We start from the raw sequence: 14,173 nt of genomic DNA, 5'->3' as shown, positions 1-14,173 counted from the left end.
AGTCTTGGTTATACTGGGTTTGTCCACAGTGGGGTCACTGTTCAAATGAGTGAAAAATACAGTTAAAATGTCCCACATCAACTGATTAAGTACTCCCACTGTTTATCAAATCCAGTGATCTGCTGCCTGGCAGCATTGCACACATTCTGTAATGATGGTCTTTCCAAACACAATTAACAGGAAACAACAAAAGGTGTGACCAAGGTAATTTAAACCAAGGTACACTGGCATAAAGAACTCAAACAACTATAATTTTCAGAACTAAATTTTCAGTGCCTCTTGAAATCAGCCACACCATATTATCATACTACAGAAATTAGCCCCAACTGTGTAAGTAATTTGGAATTCTGACAGATGAATCTCCACAGCATTTAAGGTATCAATGTTTCCAGCTGGTTTTTTTGTTCTTCTGCCAGAAAGCACTTTTCCAATAGACAAAGAGGCAGACAGAGTCACGTCTGCACCTTCCCTGCCTCTGTTTATAGAGCACAATAGTAGATTAAAATCCTGGTGAAAGTAAAATGATATTACCATGATGGATGGCAAACTGGAAAGCCTCCAATACAACCACTTACTGTTTGCATAACTTCAGAGAATACCAGGAGACAACTAAGGGTGTGTAACACTTTAAATCATTACACAGGAACTGTGGTATACCTTTGTATCAAACCATGGACAGCAACTTTTGTTTCCAACCTTTCAAAGAACTGAATCTGCAAGTCTGCCTTTTTGTATAATCAATATAAAGTTTACTCTATTCTTTATCAGAAAACATCATAGACACCTGGATGTAAACCAGTAATGTTACTCCACAAAATGCCACTGTAAAGGGGTTTTGAAGAAGTTTTATAAATACTGTGGAAACAAAAAAACCCCCAAACCCAACAAATAAAACCCCCATGACATCTGAGACTGCCCTCTCCTACTACCTATGGCCCTTATTAGTACCCAAGAGCACCTTATAGATTATTTAAATCAAAATATGTGACTGATCTGCATAGAAATTTAGTCTTTTCTCTTGCAAATTAAGATTTTTGGGACCATATTTTTTTCTCATCCAAGATCAGAAACAGCACTATATTTTAATGGACATTTCAGTCTTAACCCTATGCTTGAGCTAATTCAGCAGGCTCAGTTATACATAATTTTCTATGGTTTCATTAATTAGAACATTACTGTGCAATATGAATTATAGGCCTTATCTTCTTCAACAGAGTTTTCATTACCACTTCCTGATCAGCTATAATAAACTTACAAATGAGGAAGAAGTACCCCAAGACCATCATTCTACCCTGTTAGTTCAGCCTGCAATCTGAACACTTCATATCCCCAAGAGTTGTCAATGTGAAACAAGAATTATCATCTAATTCACTCCATAATGCTACTGACAAAAGAACATTACTGCATCAAGTAACTTTATTAAAAGTATTATAATGATTCTGACTCAACTTGCACATAAATGAAACAGAAAGACAGAAATCTGTAAAACAGTCTCACCTTTTTGGAATATAAATATAAGTTTGGAGTTCTTCCTGGAACTGGAATACCAGCTTTAGTCAGTTTAATAAAATATTTTTGCACTCTACTGGCAACCTGGAAAAAACCAAGATGCAACAACTCAATGTCAAATGAAATGTAACTGGTCTTCACTCCAAAGTTTTGCCAGGATTACTACATTGATTAAGAACATTAGGAGAAAAATCCTCTAGATTCTACTCTGTGACAACTACTCTAACTGCTACCTATCTTGCAGTGCTGCATTTGTACTATTTCCAGATGCTCTGACAGTTTTCAGAGAAAAAAATTACCCTTCTTTAAACATACACAGAAAATCTTGCAAAAATTGTGATAGAAAGAACTTTAGTAGTTTGCTTCCTGCTGCAGCTAAACTCATTCTTAACAATGCCAGCTATGTTATCCACAGTTAGCATACAGGAAGTAGGTCTCCATTAATGATATAAGCAAGCATGCCTATTTTTGAGAAATTATGGAGAAATATAGGTATGATCAGAAATGAGCTAATTCTGTATACTGAAGTACTTAATCATACTTTTATCTGAAAGCACCAACTGAAATAAAAGAAATTAAAATACTGTAAACACAGAACATCAGCATTTTTTACTTCTGGTCAAAACGGAGAAAATTTATTTCGGGGGAAAAATTCCAACAAGTTAGATGCAAAAATACTTGGTGTCTCCTCATCTATGTCCTTTTGTGGATCTCAGCCCCAGTACAGAACTAATTCTTCTGTCTGTGATATTTACATGTCTGCCCATTGTACAGTACTGAGGTGCAGGAAATTCAGCACTCCAGTGTAACTCAGTCTGAGCACAGCTGGTGTTCACTACAGAACTAAACTATGTTCACTATAGAATTAAATGTGTGCTGTCAAAATCTCATGAACAGCTAGGTCTGGCAACTTTGCCATGGGCTTTGGGGCACATTTAACATTCTGTATTTGAGATCCAGTGTAAGTGTTACACAGTTACTGGTTAAATGCAGGTCCTGCTGTTACATTTTTAAGACTAAGTGATTACCAAAAATACACTGAATTTTCTTTACTGATATTAAAAAAAAAAAAAAAGTAAAGACAAGGGAATTCTTCTCCAAGTGTTTTACATGTTACCTGCTTTGCTGTTCTATTTCCCAGTTCATCTGCTATCTTCTGCCACCGTCGGGACTCTACTTCCTCTGGTGGATACTTCAAAAGCAATTGCTCGAGCTTTTTCTAAATCAACAGTGAAAAGGAATAAATACATTTTTCCTAGTACAGGTATGAGTTGTCAAGTATCTAAATACATGTGACTCTGATCTCCCAAGTACTATAAACATTATTACACAATTTGCTTTTATGCTCAAGTATGTTACCATAGCTACAAAATTAAAGAGCTTCCCATTACCTGTTCCTCTACAGTCCACAGCTGGTTAAAAGTTTCAGGTTTGGTCTCATCGCAAAGTCGCCCTCTTATCATCTGCTCAAATACAGGAAATAAAATGGAATACGTGTTTAGAAAAATTATAGCTGGCATAATTGATTAGAATCCTCTTCCTACTTAAGTTAAACCAAAACCAAACCAAAGCATGAGACTTCAAAACAAAATTTGCCTAATCCAAAGTTTATTTCTGGGATTTGAGTACAGGAATGGCATGTCGCCCATCACAAACATGAACATTTGAAGAAACAGTTAAGATATTCACATTCTATACTGAAAAGAAGAAAAAAATTTAAAAATCATTATTTTGTAATTTTTTTTCTTTCCTTTTGAACAACTACCTGTGGACGACTGTTGGTGGAGCCTTCTGGACCATCACTTAAAGGCAAGACAGAGTACGAAACAGACTCTCCATCCTTCTTGGGATCCAAAGGACTTTTTGGTCTTGCAGGTATACCTACTGTAAGCAACACAAAGGAAGAATTATTAAACTTCCCCACTGGTCATTTCTTTCTTGTAACATATGCCCACTTTCTTTTACCTTTGTCAAAAATCAGCTTCACTCTCCTACTGTTTCGTTTCCGGTTTTTGAATTCTCTCTCAAAGTTTCCAAGGCTAGTGGTGTATTGGTCCCAGGCAATCTCAGGGAGCTGAACAACTCTCTGAGGAAATGGAAGACCCATATCAACCTGAAAAAACAAGAATGAAAAGTAAAAAGCAATATTTAATGCAATCACTTTATATCCAAACAAAAACCTACAAATACTGAAATGCTACAAAACCCAGTGCTGCTTTTTATTTGACAGGAAGAATGGAAAACCAGAATTTTTGAAGTGCCATGCAGCGCACAGTTTTTTTAAAGAGAAGGTGAGATCTTTCAAGAATAATACACAACAGTGCATATAAAATATGCAGAGGCACGGTCAATGATGGCTTATTGAGCATAAAACTTTAAAGGGTGCATTTCACAGCTGAAATCAGGTGTTTGACACTTCAATAACCTGTTTCTGACTGTCCTTATTAAACATACTGTTAGCTCAGGATCTGTACCTTTCTTAACCCAAGAATCCAAAAGATTCACAGTTTTATCACTTGATAAACCTCAACTCCTCCCATCAGAGCAATCTCTGCACATTTTGTACTGATTTTGCTGTGTTCTGCCTGGAACGATACTGTGGCAAAGCTCACCTTTTTATTTAAAGGTCAACTGCAAGACTATTATTCCTTTGGTCCTTTCTGGACAAAAATACACCGGAGTACTTCAAACTGTCCTTAGTATTTCCCCAAAAAATGAATACCAAATGCAACACTCTTACATCATGCATGCTATTAACTCCTCTCAACACTTAACAGAAAGACAACTACTGAAACCAAGCAGCTTACATCTGACCTAGGTGTCTACAAAACTAGGAAAAGAGAACCATAACTCCATTCTTCACTGAAATACAAGTTGCTATCAGACTAGAAGGTAACTGTGTTTGCCAGTGGTAGATGCTGCAGTGATAAAGGATTCAAGCTGAAAACATATTTTCAGTACTCCTGTTATGACAAGATTTTTTTAAAACTTGAAAAGAAAATGTTTCCTTATAGAAATGGATTCTCCTCTATCAGCCAATATTCTGTCATCTGTGACTCAGTTATGTGTTCTAGTGTTCACTTTGGGTTTGGGATGTAGACTACATTTCATGCTCTTTAAACATACCCTATCAAATTCACTCAAAGCACATTTCAGTTCTCAAATGAGAAAGATTAGAAATTTTTCACCTGGTACTTCCAGTCACCTGTAGATTTCAAGATACTACAAGTAGAAATTTTAAAATTGCACTTCTGTGTACCAAAAACAAAGGAAAGGAAGCATATCTGATAAAATCATTGAAGAGACCTATTTCTTACAGATCCAATAAGAAAGCAAAGAGGTATTTTTGCTCAGCCGTTACAAGATTTAAACTCGTAATTTTTATGCCAAGTATATATATCTATTCTCCAATTTCTATAGATGGTGAGTTACTAGTTATTAAAAAAAAAAATTCCAAGTAAGACTTAGGAAAAGTCCATAGAAATACCTTCTTCTGGAGTCTTTCCACAAATCCAATAGGATCTTTCAGTGCTTCTCTCTGGTGTCTGCCTAAACTTTCAAGATCTTGAACTGCTTGAGTACGTTGAGCCTCGAGTACAGCAATCGTCTGTAACAGTCTCTGATAACTACAGAGACAAAGGAAAACATCTCACTCCATTTGCCTTTAAAAGTGACACCCCCCACCTAAACACTAGCCATGGTTATCTACCAGTACCTACCAGATTTCATAGCTTATCTCAACCATTTCATAAACATTTTTACTGAATTCTAGCAAAAATGTATTAAATTTATTTTAAGAGTAGATGAATTTATATAAACCCATAAAAAAATATTTAACTCTCCAGTGGTTTCCTTTAAATGCAAATTCTATAGTAGCTGAAACAATATGGTCTCAGGGAAAACCTATATTCATATTCTCAATAGCTGTAACCAACAAGCTTTGTTTATAAAGTTAAAAATACCACAAACAAAATGAGCTAATTTCTCTCCCACTTCAACATCAGCTTCCTTCTACCCCAATACAAGTGACTACCACAGAATTTTAACATTTCACTCAACCATCCAAATGCTGGACAGGAATGGTTTAGAAACACAGCATTTTGTAGAAGCCCCACCTTAGAGCAGAACATGAGAATAATTTTTGAAATGTAACAACAAACCAAGGAATAAGTAATTTGCAAAATAAATTCAAACCAGATTCCCCTAAGAATACAGAAGCTGAATGAAAATGTCAGTGTTCCCTCAGACGTGCCACCCCAGATTCACAGACAATTTGGACTGTCTATTTAACAGAGACACTTGAGTCTCACTGATGTGACTGTCATGCCTGTACCCAGTAACATGTGCTTTCCAAACTGTGTTTGATACAGTTAATGCATACTCAGGAAATCATATGACATTTTAACACAGCCTTTAGAAAACTGTTAACTACACTTCACACCTTTTATTAGCTTTAAAGTTACAGTTCCCCACTTCAGTTTCTGAAATCCCATAGTTACCCATGGCCCCTATTGTTGCAAATTATTATGTATAAACTTTCTTCATGAAAATATTTTCTGACATTTAATATTACAACTGTAATTTAGTTCAGCACAAAGTACTCCTACTAAAATCAGGTAAGAGCTGTTCACTACTACAGTATTTCAGTAAATTTTCTTTCTGTTCCCTTATCGCTAAAACAAAGACAAGCCTGGCACAATGAATTCCATGGATACAACAGAAAAGATCCAGAGGTTACTGAGGTAATTCAAGTTTTTCAATTGATTGCACTAATAATTGGGTAAGGTTTTAAGTGGAGGGAAGTAAACAATCTTAAGGCAAAATACAGGCTTTGTACCTTTAAATATTTAAGTTTCTACCTGGACATTAAACTGCTGCCTCTCCAATTTTCTTTCCACTCAAATGTAACATTTGCAAACATAAAATATAGCTATACTTTCTGAAGTTTGAAACTAAAATACTGAGCTTGTTTAAAAACAATAGGACATGATTCTGTTATGAATTACTATGTACATTTGTCTGCACATATTCAGGTTTACATGGAACTAAGACCTAAACCACCCATTTAATAGGCCATTAATATTGAACAGTACTGAATATTTTCACTATTGGGAAAGTGCTCCAGTTTCTTCTAATCAAAATAACTCTGCATAAAACGAGATAATTAATGTGACTATTCTTCAACAAGTGAAAAACAAACTTCAGAAACAGCTCACAAAAGTGGTGACAGTGCATCAGAACTGGCCTGAGGCAATAGCACAGCTCAGGTTGCTCCAGGCTTACAGGAGCCATCAGCTATGGCATGAAGATCTCTACTCAGCCCTTACACACAGCACGCGCTCGGGGAGCTCTGCCTGCACTCAGGGGCTGGTGGCACCTCTGAGCCCTGGAGGCTCCAGGGACATCAAACAGGCAGGATGCCAACATCCTCATGCAGATGCAGCTGTAACAACACAGAAGAGCTCAAGGATACCTGGGGAGAGGATTTACCCTAGACAACAAAAAGCCTGTTTCCATCAGCAGGTGCCCAAACTCGTGTTAGCAGAGCCACAGTAACAGAGGCTCAGCAGCGTGCACAAATTTGCATCTAAGAAAAAGACAGGTATTTATTTAACATTTTTTTCTTGAGCCATTTTACTTCATTTATTCAAATTGTATTTAAGCAATTGATTTTCTAAATGAAATTGGAAGAAAGTAATAACATTTAAATCACGTAAATACATAGAAGTAAAAAGCAACCAAATGTTGGAGATTTAAATGAAGCGATAATTTAATGATGATTCACGTGTAAAGGGAAGGAAGGAATCACCTTAATGAGGTAGCCTTCAATAACTTAGTCTGAATGGAAGGATGAATTTACATTTGAGGAAAAATAACACAAAACCAAGAATATTCAACTTCAGTTACTTCCTTCATTAAAACATTCACGTGACCTCACTGAAGTGGTCTTCGTGGAATTAAGTAAAAATACAAAAATGTCAGGATCACTCAAAAACATGTCATATAATACTGATCTGTGACTAGAGTAACATTATGATGAAATAATTGAAGAGAAAAAAGGGGTTTTTGAACCAATTGTTCAGACAAAAAGGTTTCCCAGCACTTTTTTGTCTCTCTGCTAAGAAATGGATTAATTTGGAGCTATCTACTTTAGCTTCCATATTCTGTTTTTATGAATTAATATATTCTGAAGCCCAAAAATAAGACTGCAGTTTTATCAAGTGAGTATCAGAAGTATTAAAATACACAAAAACTAGAATTTGGGAATCTTCCATTGCCTAGGAAAAGAAAATTGAAAATTCTAGTTCTGAAATACATAGTTTGCTCCATATTCTGGTACTTTAGACTTGCTGCAGAACTGCATTCTACCCAAACCACTGCACATTCCTTTCAACTTCAACAGGACTTTTTAGTGAGCTGTATGTCTGCAAATGTTCTTTTAAGTTTTGAACAACTACTATTTCCACAGGCTCTCTGCTCCTATATGACTGTTATAAAGCCAAGTATTTCTATGAAAAAGCAGCAAGCTAAATAATAACACACACACTGAGCTCCTTCTTGAAGCGTCTGTCTATTCTGGCCTCTTAATCTCAAACGCTACCAAAATGCTTCTGCTGCACTACACAAAAGAGATCATGTGAATAATTTCCAGGACTACTTAAAAAAAAAAACCCCAAAACAGACCAAAACAAACCAACAAAAAGGTGGCAAACAATTTTGCTCTCTATGTTTCCAGGCTCTTTGTAAGTAAGCACAATTCTGACCCAAACCAGCTCCTGCAGTTGTGTTAAAATTCTCCAAAATGGAAAAAGTCTAATAAAAGAGAAAGTAGCTCATTAATCTGCTGCAAAAACACCTCCATCCTTCAATGAGGCACTCAAAGAGCAACCACCTCTACGTCATCCAGCAACAATTAGTTACATTATTTTCTCTGAAAGATCTGTCAGGAATTACCAAGGAAAATTATCTCACATCCTTTGCCAAAACCAAACACACTCAAGTAAACTCACAGACAGGTTCCCTCCACTGACTGAAGTTACACTTTCCTCAGTGCTAAATACCAACTTGTTAGCACATACAAAACCCAAAGCAGTTCTCTCTGCAGGAAGACTCTCACTCCAGAGAATGTAATTCTGTTCCCACAATCCCAGTATTGAAACACTCTTGCAGGTTCTTAAATCACGTTAATTGCCAGGAATCTTCCAGATGAACACTTGAATCATTCAGCACAGTACAGAAACAGCTTTACTATCTCTGCTGAAAAATCTTGATTAACACTGGGTTTTGAGGGACCAATATTTAAAAACGGAAAGCTACTCCTTACAGATTGACACTGATCAGCAGGAACTTCTGCTGATTCAGTTTTTCTTTTGCAGTGGTAAGTACTCCACTCTTTTGGACTGCTCCATGAAAAAATTATCACAGAGCAGAGACAGATTTCTAGAAGTTGTGCCATAAGCAATTAGTTCTTACACAATTAATTTCCATGAATCTTGTTCTAATAGTAATTAGGGACACAGCAGCCTCCTCTCTTGCCTGTGACAAAACTTGGGAATAGCATCTATTGCCTTAATGAGACCTATGTCCATTCTGATCCAGTTTACTGAGATTTACATTCAAAATGCTTTTCCCCTCCATTCTTTCCATTCTAATAGGATTTACATTTCCAAATCAGAGTACCCAGTCACATCACAGATTTTAGTTTCTCTGCAGCAGGACCTAACCGCAGCATTTAAAAAACACTATATGAATAGGAATCAATCTGCTTTAACAACTGCATGTTTCTTAAGTTAACTCTTGTTTTTTATACAAAATGACTTGGTACTGATGTGTAAAAGGGGCCACATCATTCATCATTTTTAAATAAATTAATTTTTTACAGTAAGAGTCTGTCAGTCAGAAAGTCCCTCCATGGTTTCTGCAGGTTTCCCCTCCCTTGAAGAGAAGAACATACTGTACTTTAAGCCTTGGTTGAATGAGTGATATGAGCAACTGACACTACAAAATGAAGGTTTTTAACTTTTAGGTACCTAAATGAAATTAGTGGGTGAAATGAAGTGGCTGTAGATAACATTCACACCAATCAAAAAAACAATCAACTCAAAATCAATATCCAAAGTCACTTGAAATTACTTTGGCAGCTACACTTGTCTTACATCATTCAGTACCTTGCAAAGATATGTACTTTGATGACTAATTAAAAAGAAGTGATTTATCCTCTTGACTTCTAAAATGCTGTGCAGTTGGTGGTCATCAATCTCCCCTCCCAAAACTAACTGCGCTTCTCCAGTTATATATAGTTTACACAGTATGTTAAAATGTACAGGATCATCAATTTTGGGAGGCTCTGACACTAAAAATGCGTACCATCATTCAGAAATACTCATTAGTTCTCATGCAGGTAGGAACTGTTTTACATGAGGGTGTACACACATCCCATAATAAAACACAGCAAAAATATATATAGAAAAAACCTTGTTATGTTGTATTTCCAAGAGCTGTGACACAAAACTGGTTATCAGTCACTGGGAGGATTTGAGCAATTCTTTGTTTCATTGCCATCTGCTGGCACTCCAGCAAAGTACAGATTACAACCTGCTCTCCCATACCCAGGTCATTTATTACTCTGGATTTTGGTCTACTAACAGCAATTAAAAAAAAAAAAAATCCCTTATTAAACACCAAGATGAGGAAGTATTGGATATTAAACATCTTATCAGACTGTAAATTATGTAGGAAAAGGGAAACATTAATTGTACTTAGAATTTCTAAGTCACCCAAGGAGCTGTAGTTTAAGAGATTATTGGCTCCCAGGAGAAACCTGAGAATCAGATCAAACACAATCCTGTCATTTCAAAGAAGAGTGTTTTTTTTGTTCGGGCTTTGTTTCTTTGAGTTCAGAAGTAACAGAAAATGCTCCCAGCTCCTAAGTTTGGGCTGAAATCTTTGCCAGTGTCACAATACACTAATTTTGACACTGCAGTTTCTTGCAAATTATTCTGATGCGTAGCTAAGATTTTTAAACAATCTCCAAATGCACTCTGGAAGAGTCTGGGATTCAATGCTGCATGAGTAGAGCACACAACAGCAATGAGAAAGCACAAGAGACTGATGCAGAATGGCCCTTCTTTGATCTCCCTTCAGAAACAGCAAAGAGTTTAAGGGCATAATCAATAAGAGCATACATATATCAACCCCTGTCAGGACTTGTAAAAGCACCTTTGCCCGGAGGAAGCAGCATATGGTGGGTTTTTACTTACCTAATGCTTAGACACTGTGACCAAGGTAATCTACTTACACACAGCCTTTTCTGCAACTCTATTAAATCGCTTTCTACTCTGGCTTAACCTCTTTACATGTACTGTCATTTACTGTACTTTCACTATGCATATTCAATATTCATACTTCAGACCTTTTGAAGTATTTCAAAGATAAGTAAATAATTAAACTGCATCTCTATGTTATACATTAAACAACTAAAGTACACATTAAATGGCTTCTCCAAGTCTACTGTGCCAGGAATGGAACAAAAAGCACTATTTCTGAATGTCAGCCTCACACCTATTTGAAACAAAACAGAACTAACCCAAAAAGCACATTTTTAAAGACCCAACAAATCCCAAGGCAAAACAGAAAATCCTACTGCGGTAATTTACCTGGATGCAAAAGAACCATCTTCCACTCAAATTTTACCTTTCTTTCAACCTTCACAGCTTCAGAATTTGTGTTTCAAGCATCTGAATAGTATTTTATTGGTTATCAACTTGTGATGTCCCCTTCTTTCTTAAATTCTTAACTCTTCCCCAGAAACAGAGCACCCACTCATATATTTCTATAGGCTTCATTCTTGTCAAGAGCTGTCCAACACACTCAGCAGGATTTAATATTAGCTGTACAAAAGCACCCTTATCAAATACCCACAACTTTTCAGACTTTTTAGTAGCAATTAGGTCTCTGTGTCCCTAAAGAAACATGGATGTTGTTTCAGTCTCATCAACAAAACAGCATCTGTCAGTCCTCCAGTTGGTGTTAACACAGTTTAATACAGCCTTTTGATACTCTTTTGACAGCACTCTCAACTGCTTGTCTGCAGGACAGTGACATTCAGTAGGGAAAAAGATACAAGTTCCTGTCATTCCTCTATCTTCCAGGCTTGAATTGACATGAGATAATGACAGTAAAATTGTTTTCTTCACAAGGGGCACAGAAAGACAGACTGACAGCATATCCCAAACTTCATCTCCTTCCCTCTCATCATCTCTAACGAGAACGGTCCCAATTCCTTTACTGAGGGAAAATATTACACAGATTCCTCCAGCATGATTACTTGGATATTCTTCTCTAGAAGAGATGCTGGGGAAAGCAACTGTTCAGACGGAGCTTTATTCCAGAGACAAAGTAAGAGCGACCCATGTTGCCATGAAACCAATCCAACTGCACAGAAATCCTCTGACAAAACAAGCAGAGAAAGCTGACAACAGCGATTATTGAACCCCTTCAACTCACTCTAAATTAATTTCTGCAGGTTTTCATCCAAGCAAGACACACACACACACTCAATTATTCAGGTACATACTCTTGCCATAGGAACAAATGAACACATTCCCCTCAAGTTATCTGTTACTGTGATATCTGAATATTAGAACTGAATTACAAGAATATGATCTACAATCATGAGTGGCTGAAAGTTCTAACAGCAATACAAAGCATTACACATCAATACTTTCTGGCTAAAAAAGGGGAAGAAAAGTAAGAAATAAGGAAGAAAATTAGTAAAAAACATATTTTTATTAGTACTCTCTATGATAAATCATGGACAAACACAGCTGGTCCTTGGCTTAGGAAGCATAAAACCATCAAAGGCTGTTACACAAAACAGCAGCAATATTTTTACTTTGAGCTATCCAAAGCAAAATAAAGATGTGCAATAATGAAAAATGAAAAATCAGCTGGCTATTCCTACCGAGAACAAAGTTTAAAGGAATCCAAAAACTAGGACCTTTCTAACCCTCAAATGCATGTATTCTTGTACCAAAGTAACAACTGTATTGATTAGAACTCACTGCTGACTGAATGAAGCTTGTACAATACATACTGCTCATGCAATTCCTTTTTAAAAGATACTGGTCAGTTTTGCAGTTCATGCTGGAGATGCTGTTGAAACTCATGAAAGAGCAGAACAAAAACTTAAAATTAGTAATGAAGCAATTTCAAGCTGGGTTAGTTAAAATGGACAAATAAAGACACCCACATTCTCAAAGCAAATGGCACTCACTTTATTCTTGTCTTCTTGGTGGCATCATTATGCTCACTAATGTTTTAGTGATCCCTACCAAGTAGGCAATTATGGTGACACTAATTTACTCCTTGTTCCACCACACAACTTTTACATTGACACAACTGGTATAACCACAATTTACTGCTTCTGCTTTTAAGGGTCCTTGTGTGCACAGCCAAAAGTACAGCCAGAGCCTTACTCTCCACACAGCTGTGCTGGGTCAATACATTACTGCCCCATCTTTTCCTGGCTTTCTTGCTCTTTGTTTTAAATCAGGACCATGATTCCTATGGCATTTGATATTTGTTTCCAACTAGTATTTCCTACACCTCAAAACAATTTTTATTACTTATTGATCCTTTTCCAGTTTAGATGAATTTACTAATGAGCATCCTTAGAAATGGTAAGCATTTCCAAATGAACAGGCAGAAGAGCAATTTTCTACATTTTTCTGTATTAGAATAGTAGGTTTGTTGTTGCTTGTGGTTGGATTTTTTTTTTATACTTGTGTATTTTTCCTCTCCATGATTTTTGGTCCATGTTGACCAAAGAAATTGGAAAGACAAACTGAATTCTTGTGTATTCTCCAAAAACTGGCAGCTTGGAAAGGAGGTGAGACCATAACTACTGTCTCTACAAGAGTCAGGTAGGCAGAATTCAACTGTTTCTCATCACATTCCTCCATCAATCCATCAGCCCACACATCCAGAGGTACCACATCAAGGCAGCCAACAGGGAACATCTCTGCACTGGAGAGTTCACTCTCTCTTTCTTCCAGGAGTGAATTGCTGCAATAGAGGACTCTTGGAGGTGAGAACATAGATGTAGACAGAAGAAGAAAAGCAGGCAAATCAGGAGGGAATTCAAGAGGTAAAGGACACAAATCCAAAAGAAATCAAGCTTTGCTTTCCACGGGATGCACTATTTAAGTGAGGACTGCGCTGTGTTTGCTAGCGCTGTTCATGGGATTGTGCTGTGGCTGGCAGCAAGATGCCTCTGTTCAGGGAGGAAAAATGAATGTGACAAATGTACTTGACATTTAATGGGTCCCAGAGTGTGCCCATTCCTAGGGAGCAAAAAGCTGATGCAGCACATGCCCAAGGCATTATCTCTTGCAAAGTAAGAGCTCTAGTCTTTACTGAATAGTTTATGTAATATAAAACATGATTCTATGATTACAGTAGTCTTAACCTTAATCTTTAGTCCTGCAAAAATTTTGTGTCACATAACTTTTCCATTGACAAGTATTTATAGACAGAATTATCTTATGGACCATGATAAAATAGTAATGCTGGCAGCAAAAATTCTCAAAATACTTCATATTTTAAGCTGTAGTAAAATACAAGGATTTAATTAATAAATGTGGTTGCATGCCTGTTACACTGT

The 14,173-nt window shown here is 36.7% G+C and overlaps 1 protein-coding gene across 4 annotated transcripts in view; it reads right to left on the bottom strand.

Annotated features, from left to right (window-relative positions):
- Positions 1-14,173, bottom strand: part of ZZZ3 (zinc finger ZZ-type containing 3) — a 57,159-nt gene that overhangs the window by 10,115 nt on the left and 32,871 nt on the right. For 3 of the 4 annotated variants that reach the window (XM_048313359.1, XM_048313356.1, XM_048313357.1), the window contains exons 4-9: positions 4,997-5,135; positions 3,475-3,622; positions 3,275-3,393; positions 2,901-2,972; positions 2,627-2,728; positions 1,498-1,593 (exon numbers count right to left, since the gene is read on the bottom strand). In XM_048313359.1, coding sequence (XP_048169316.1) covers positions 1,498-1,593; positions 2,627-2,728; positions 2,901-2,972; positions 3,275-3,393; positions 3,475-3,622; positions 4,997-5,135 — 676 coding nt within the window. The remainder of the gene's footprint in view (positions 1-1,497; positions 1,594-2,626; positions 2,729-2,900; positions 2,973-3,274; positions 3,394-3,474; positions 3,623-4,996; positions 5,136-14,173) is intronic. The other variant, XM_048313358.1, reaches the window with a different exon arrangement.

Source organism: Corvus hawaiiensis, chromosome 9 (assembly GCF_020740725.1).
Source record: "Corvus hawaiiensis isolate bCorHaw1 chromosome 9, bCorHaw1.pri.cur, whole genome shotgun sequence".
In the NCBI taxonomy this organism is placed as follows: Eukaryota; Metazoa; Chordata; class Aves; order Passeriformes; family Corvidae; genus Corvus; species Corvus hawaiiensis.
Note: the sequence above shows the minus strand (reverse complement) of the source record. Positions and strands in the feature narration are given on the sequence as shown.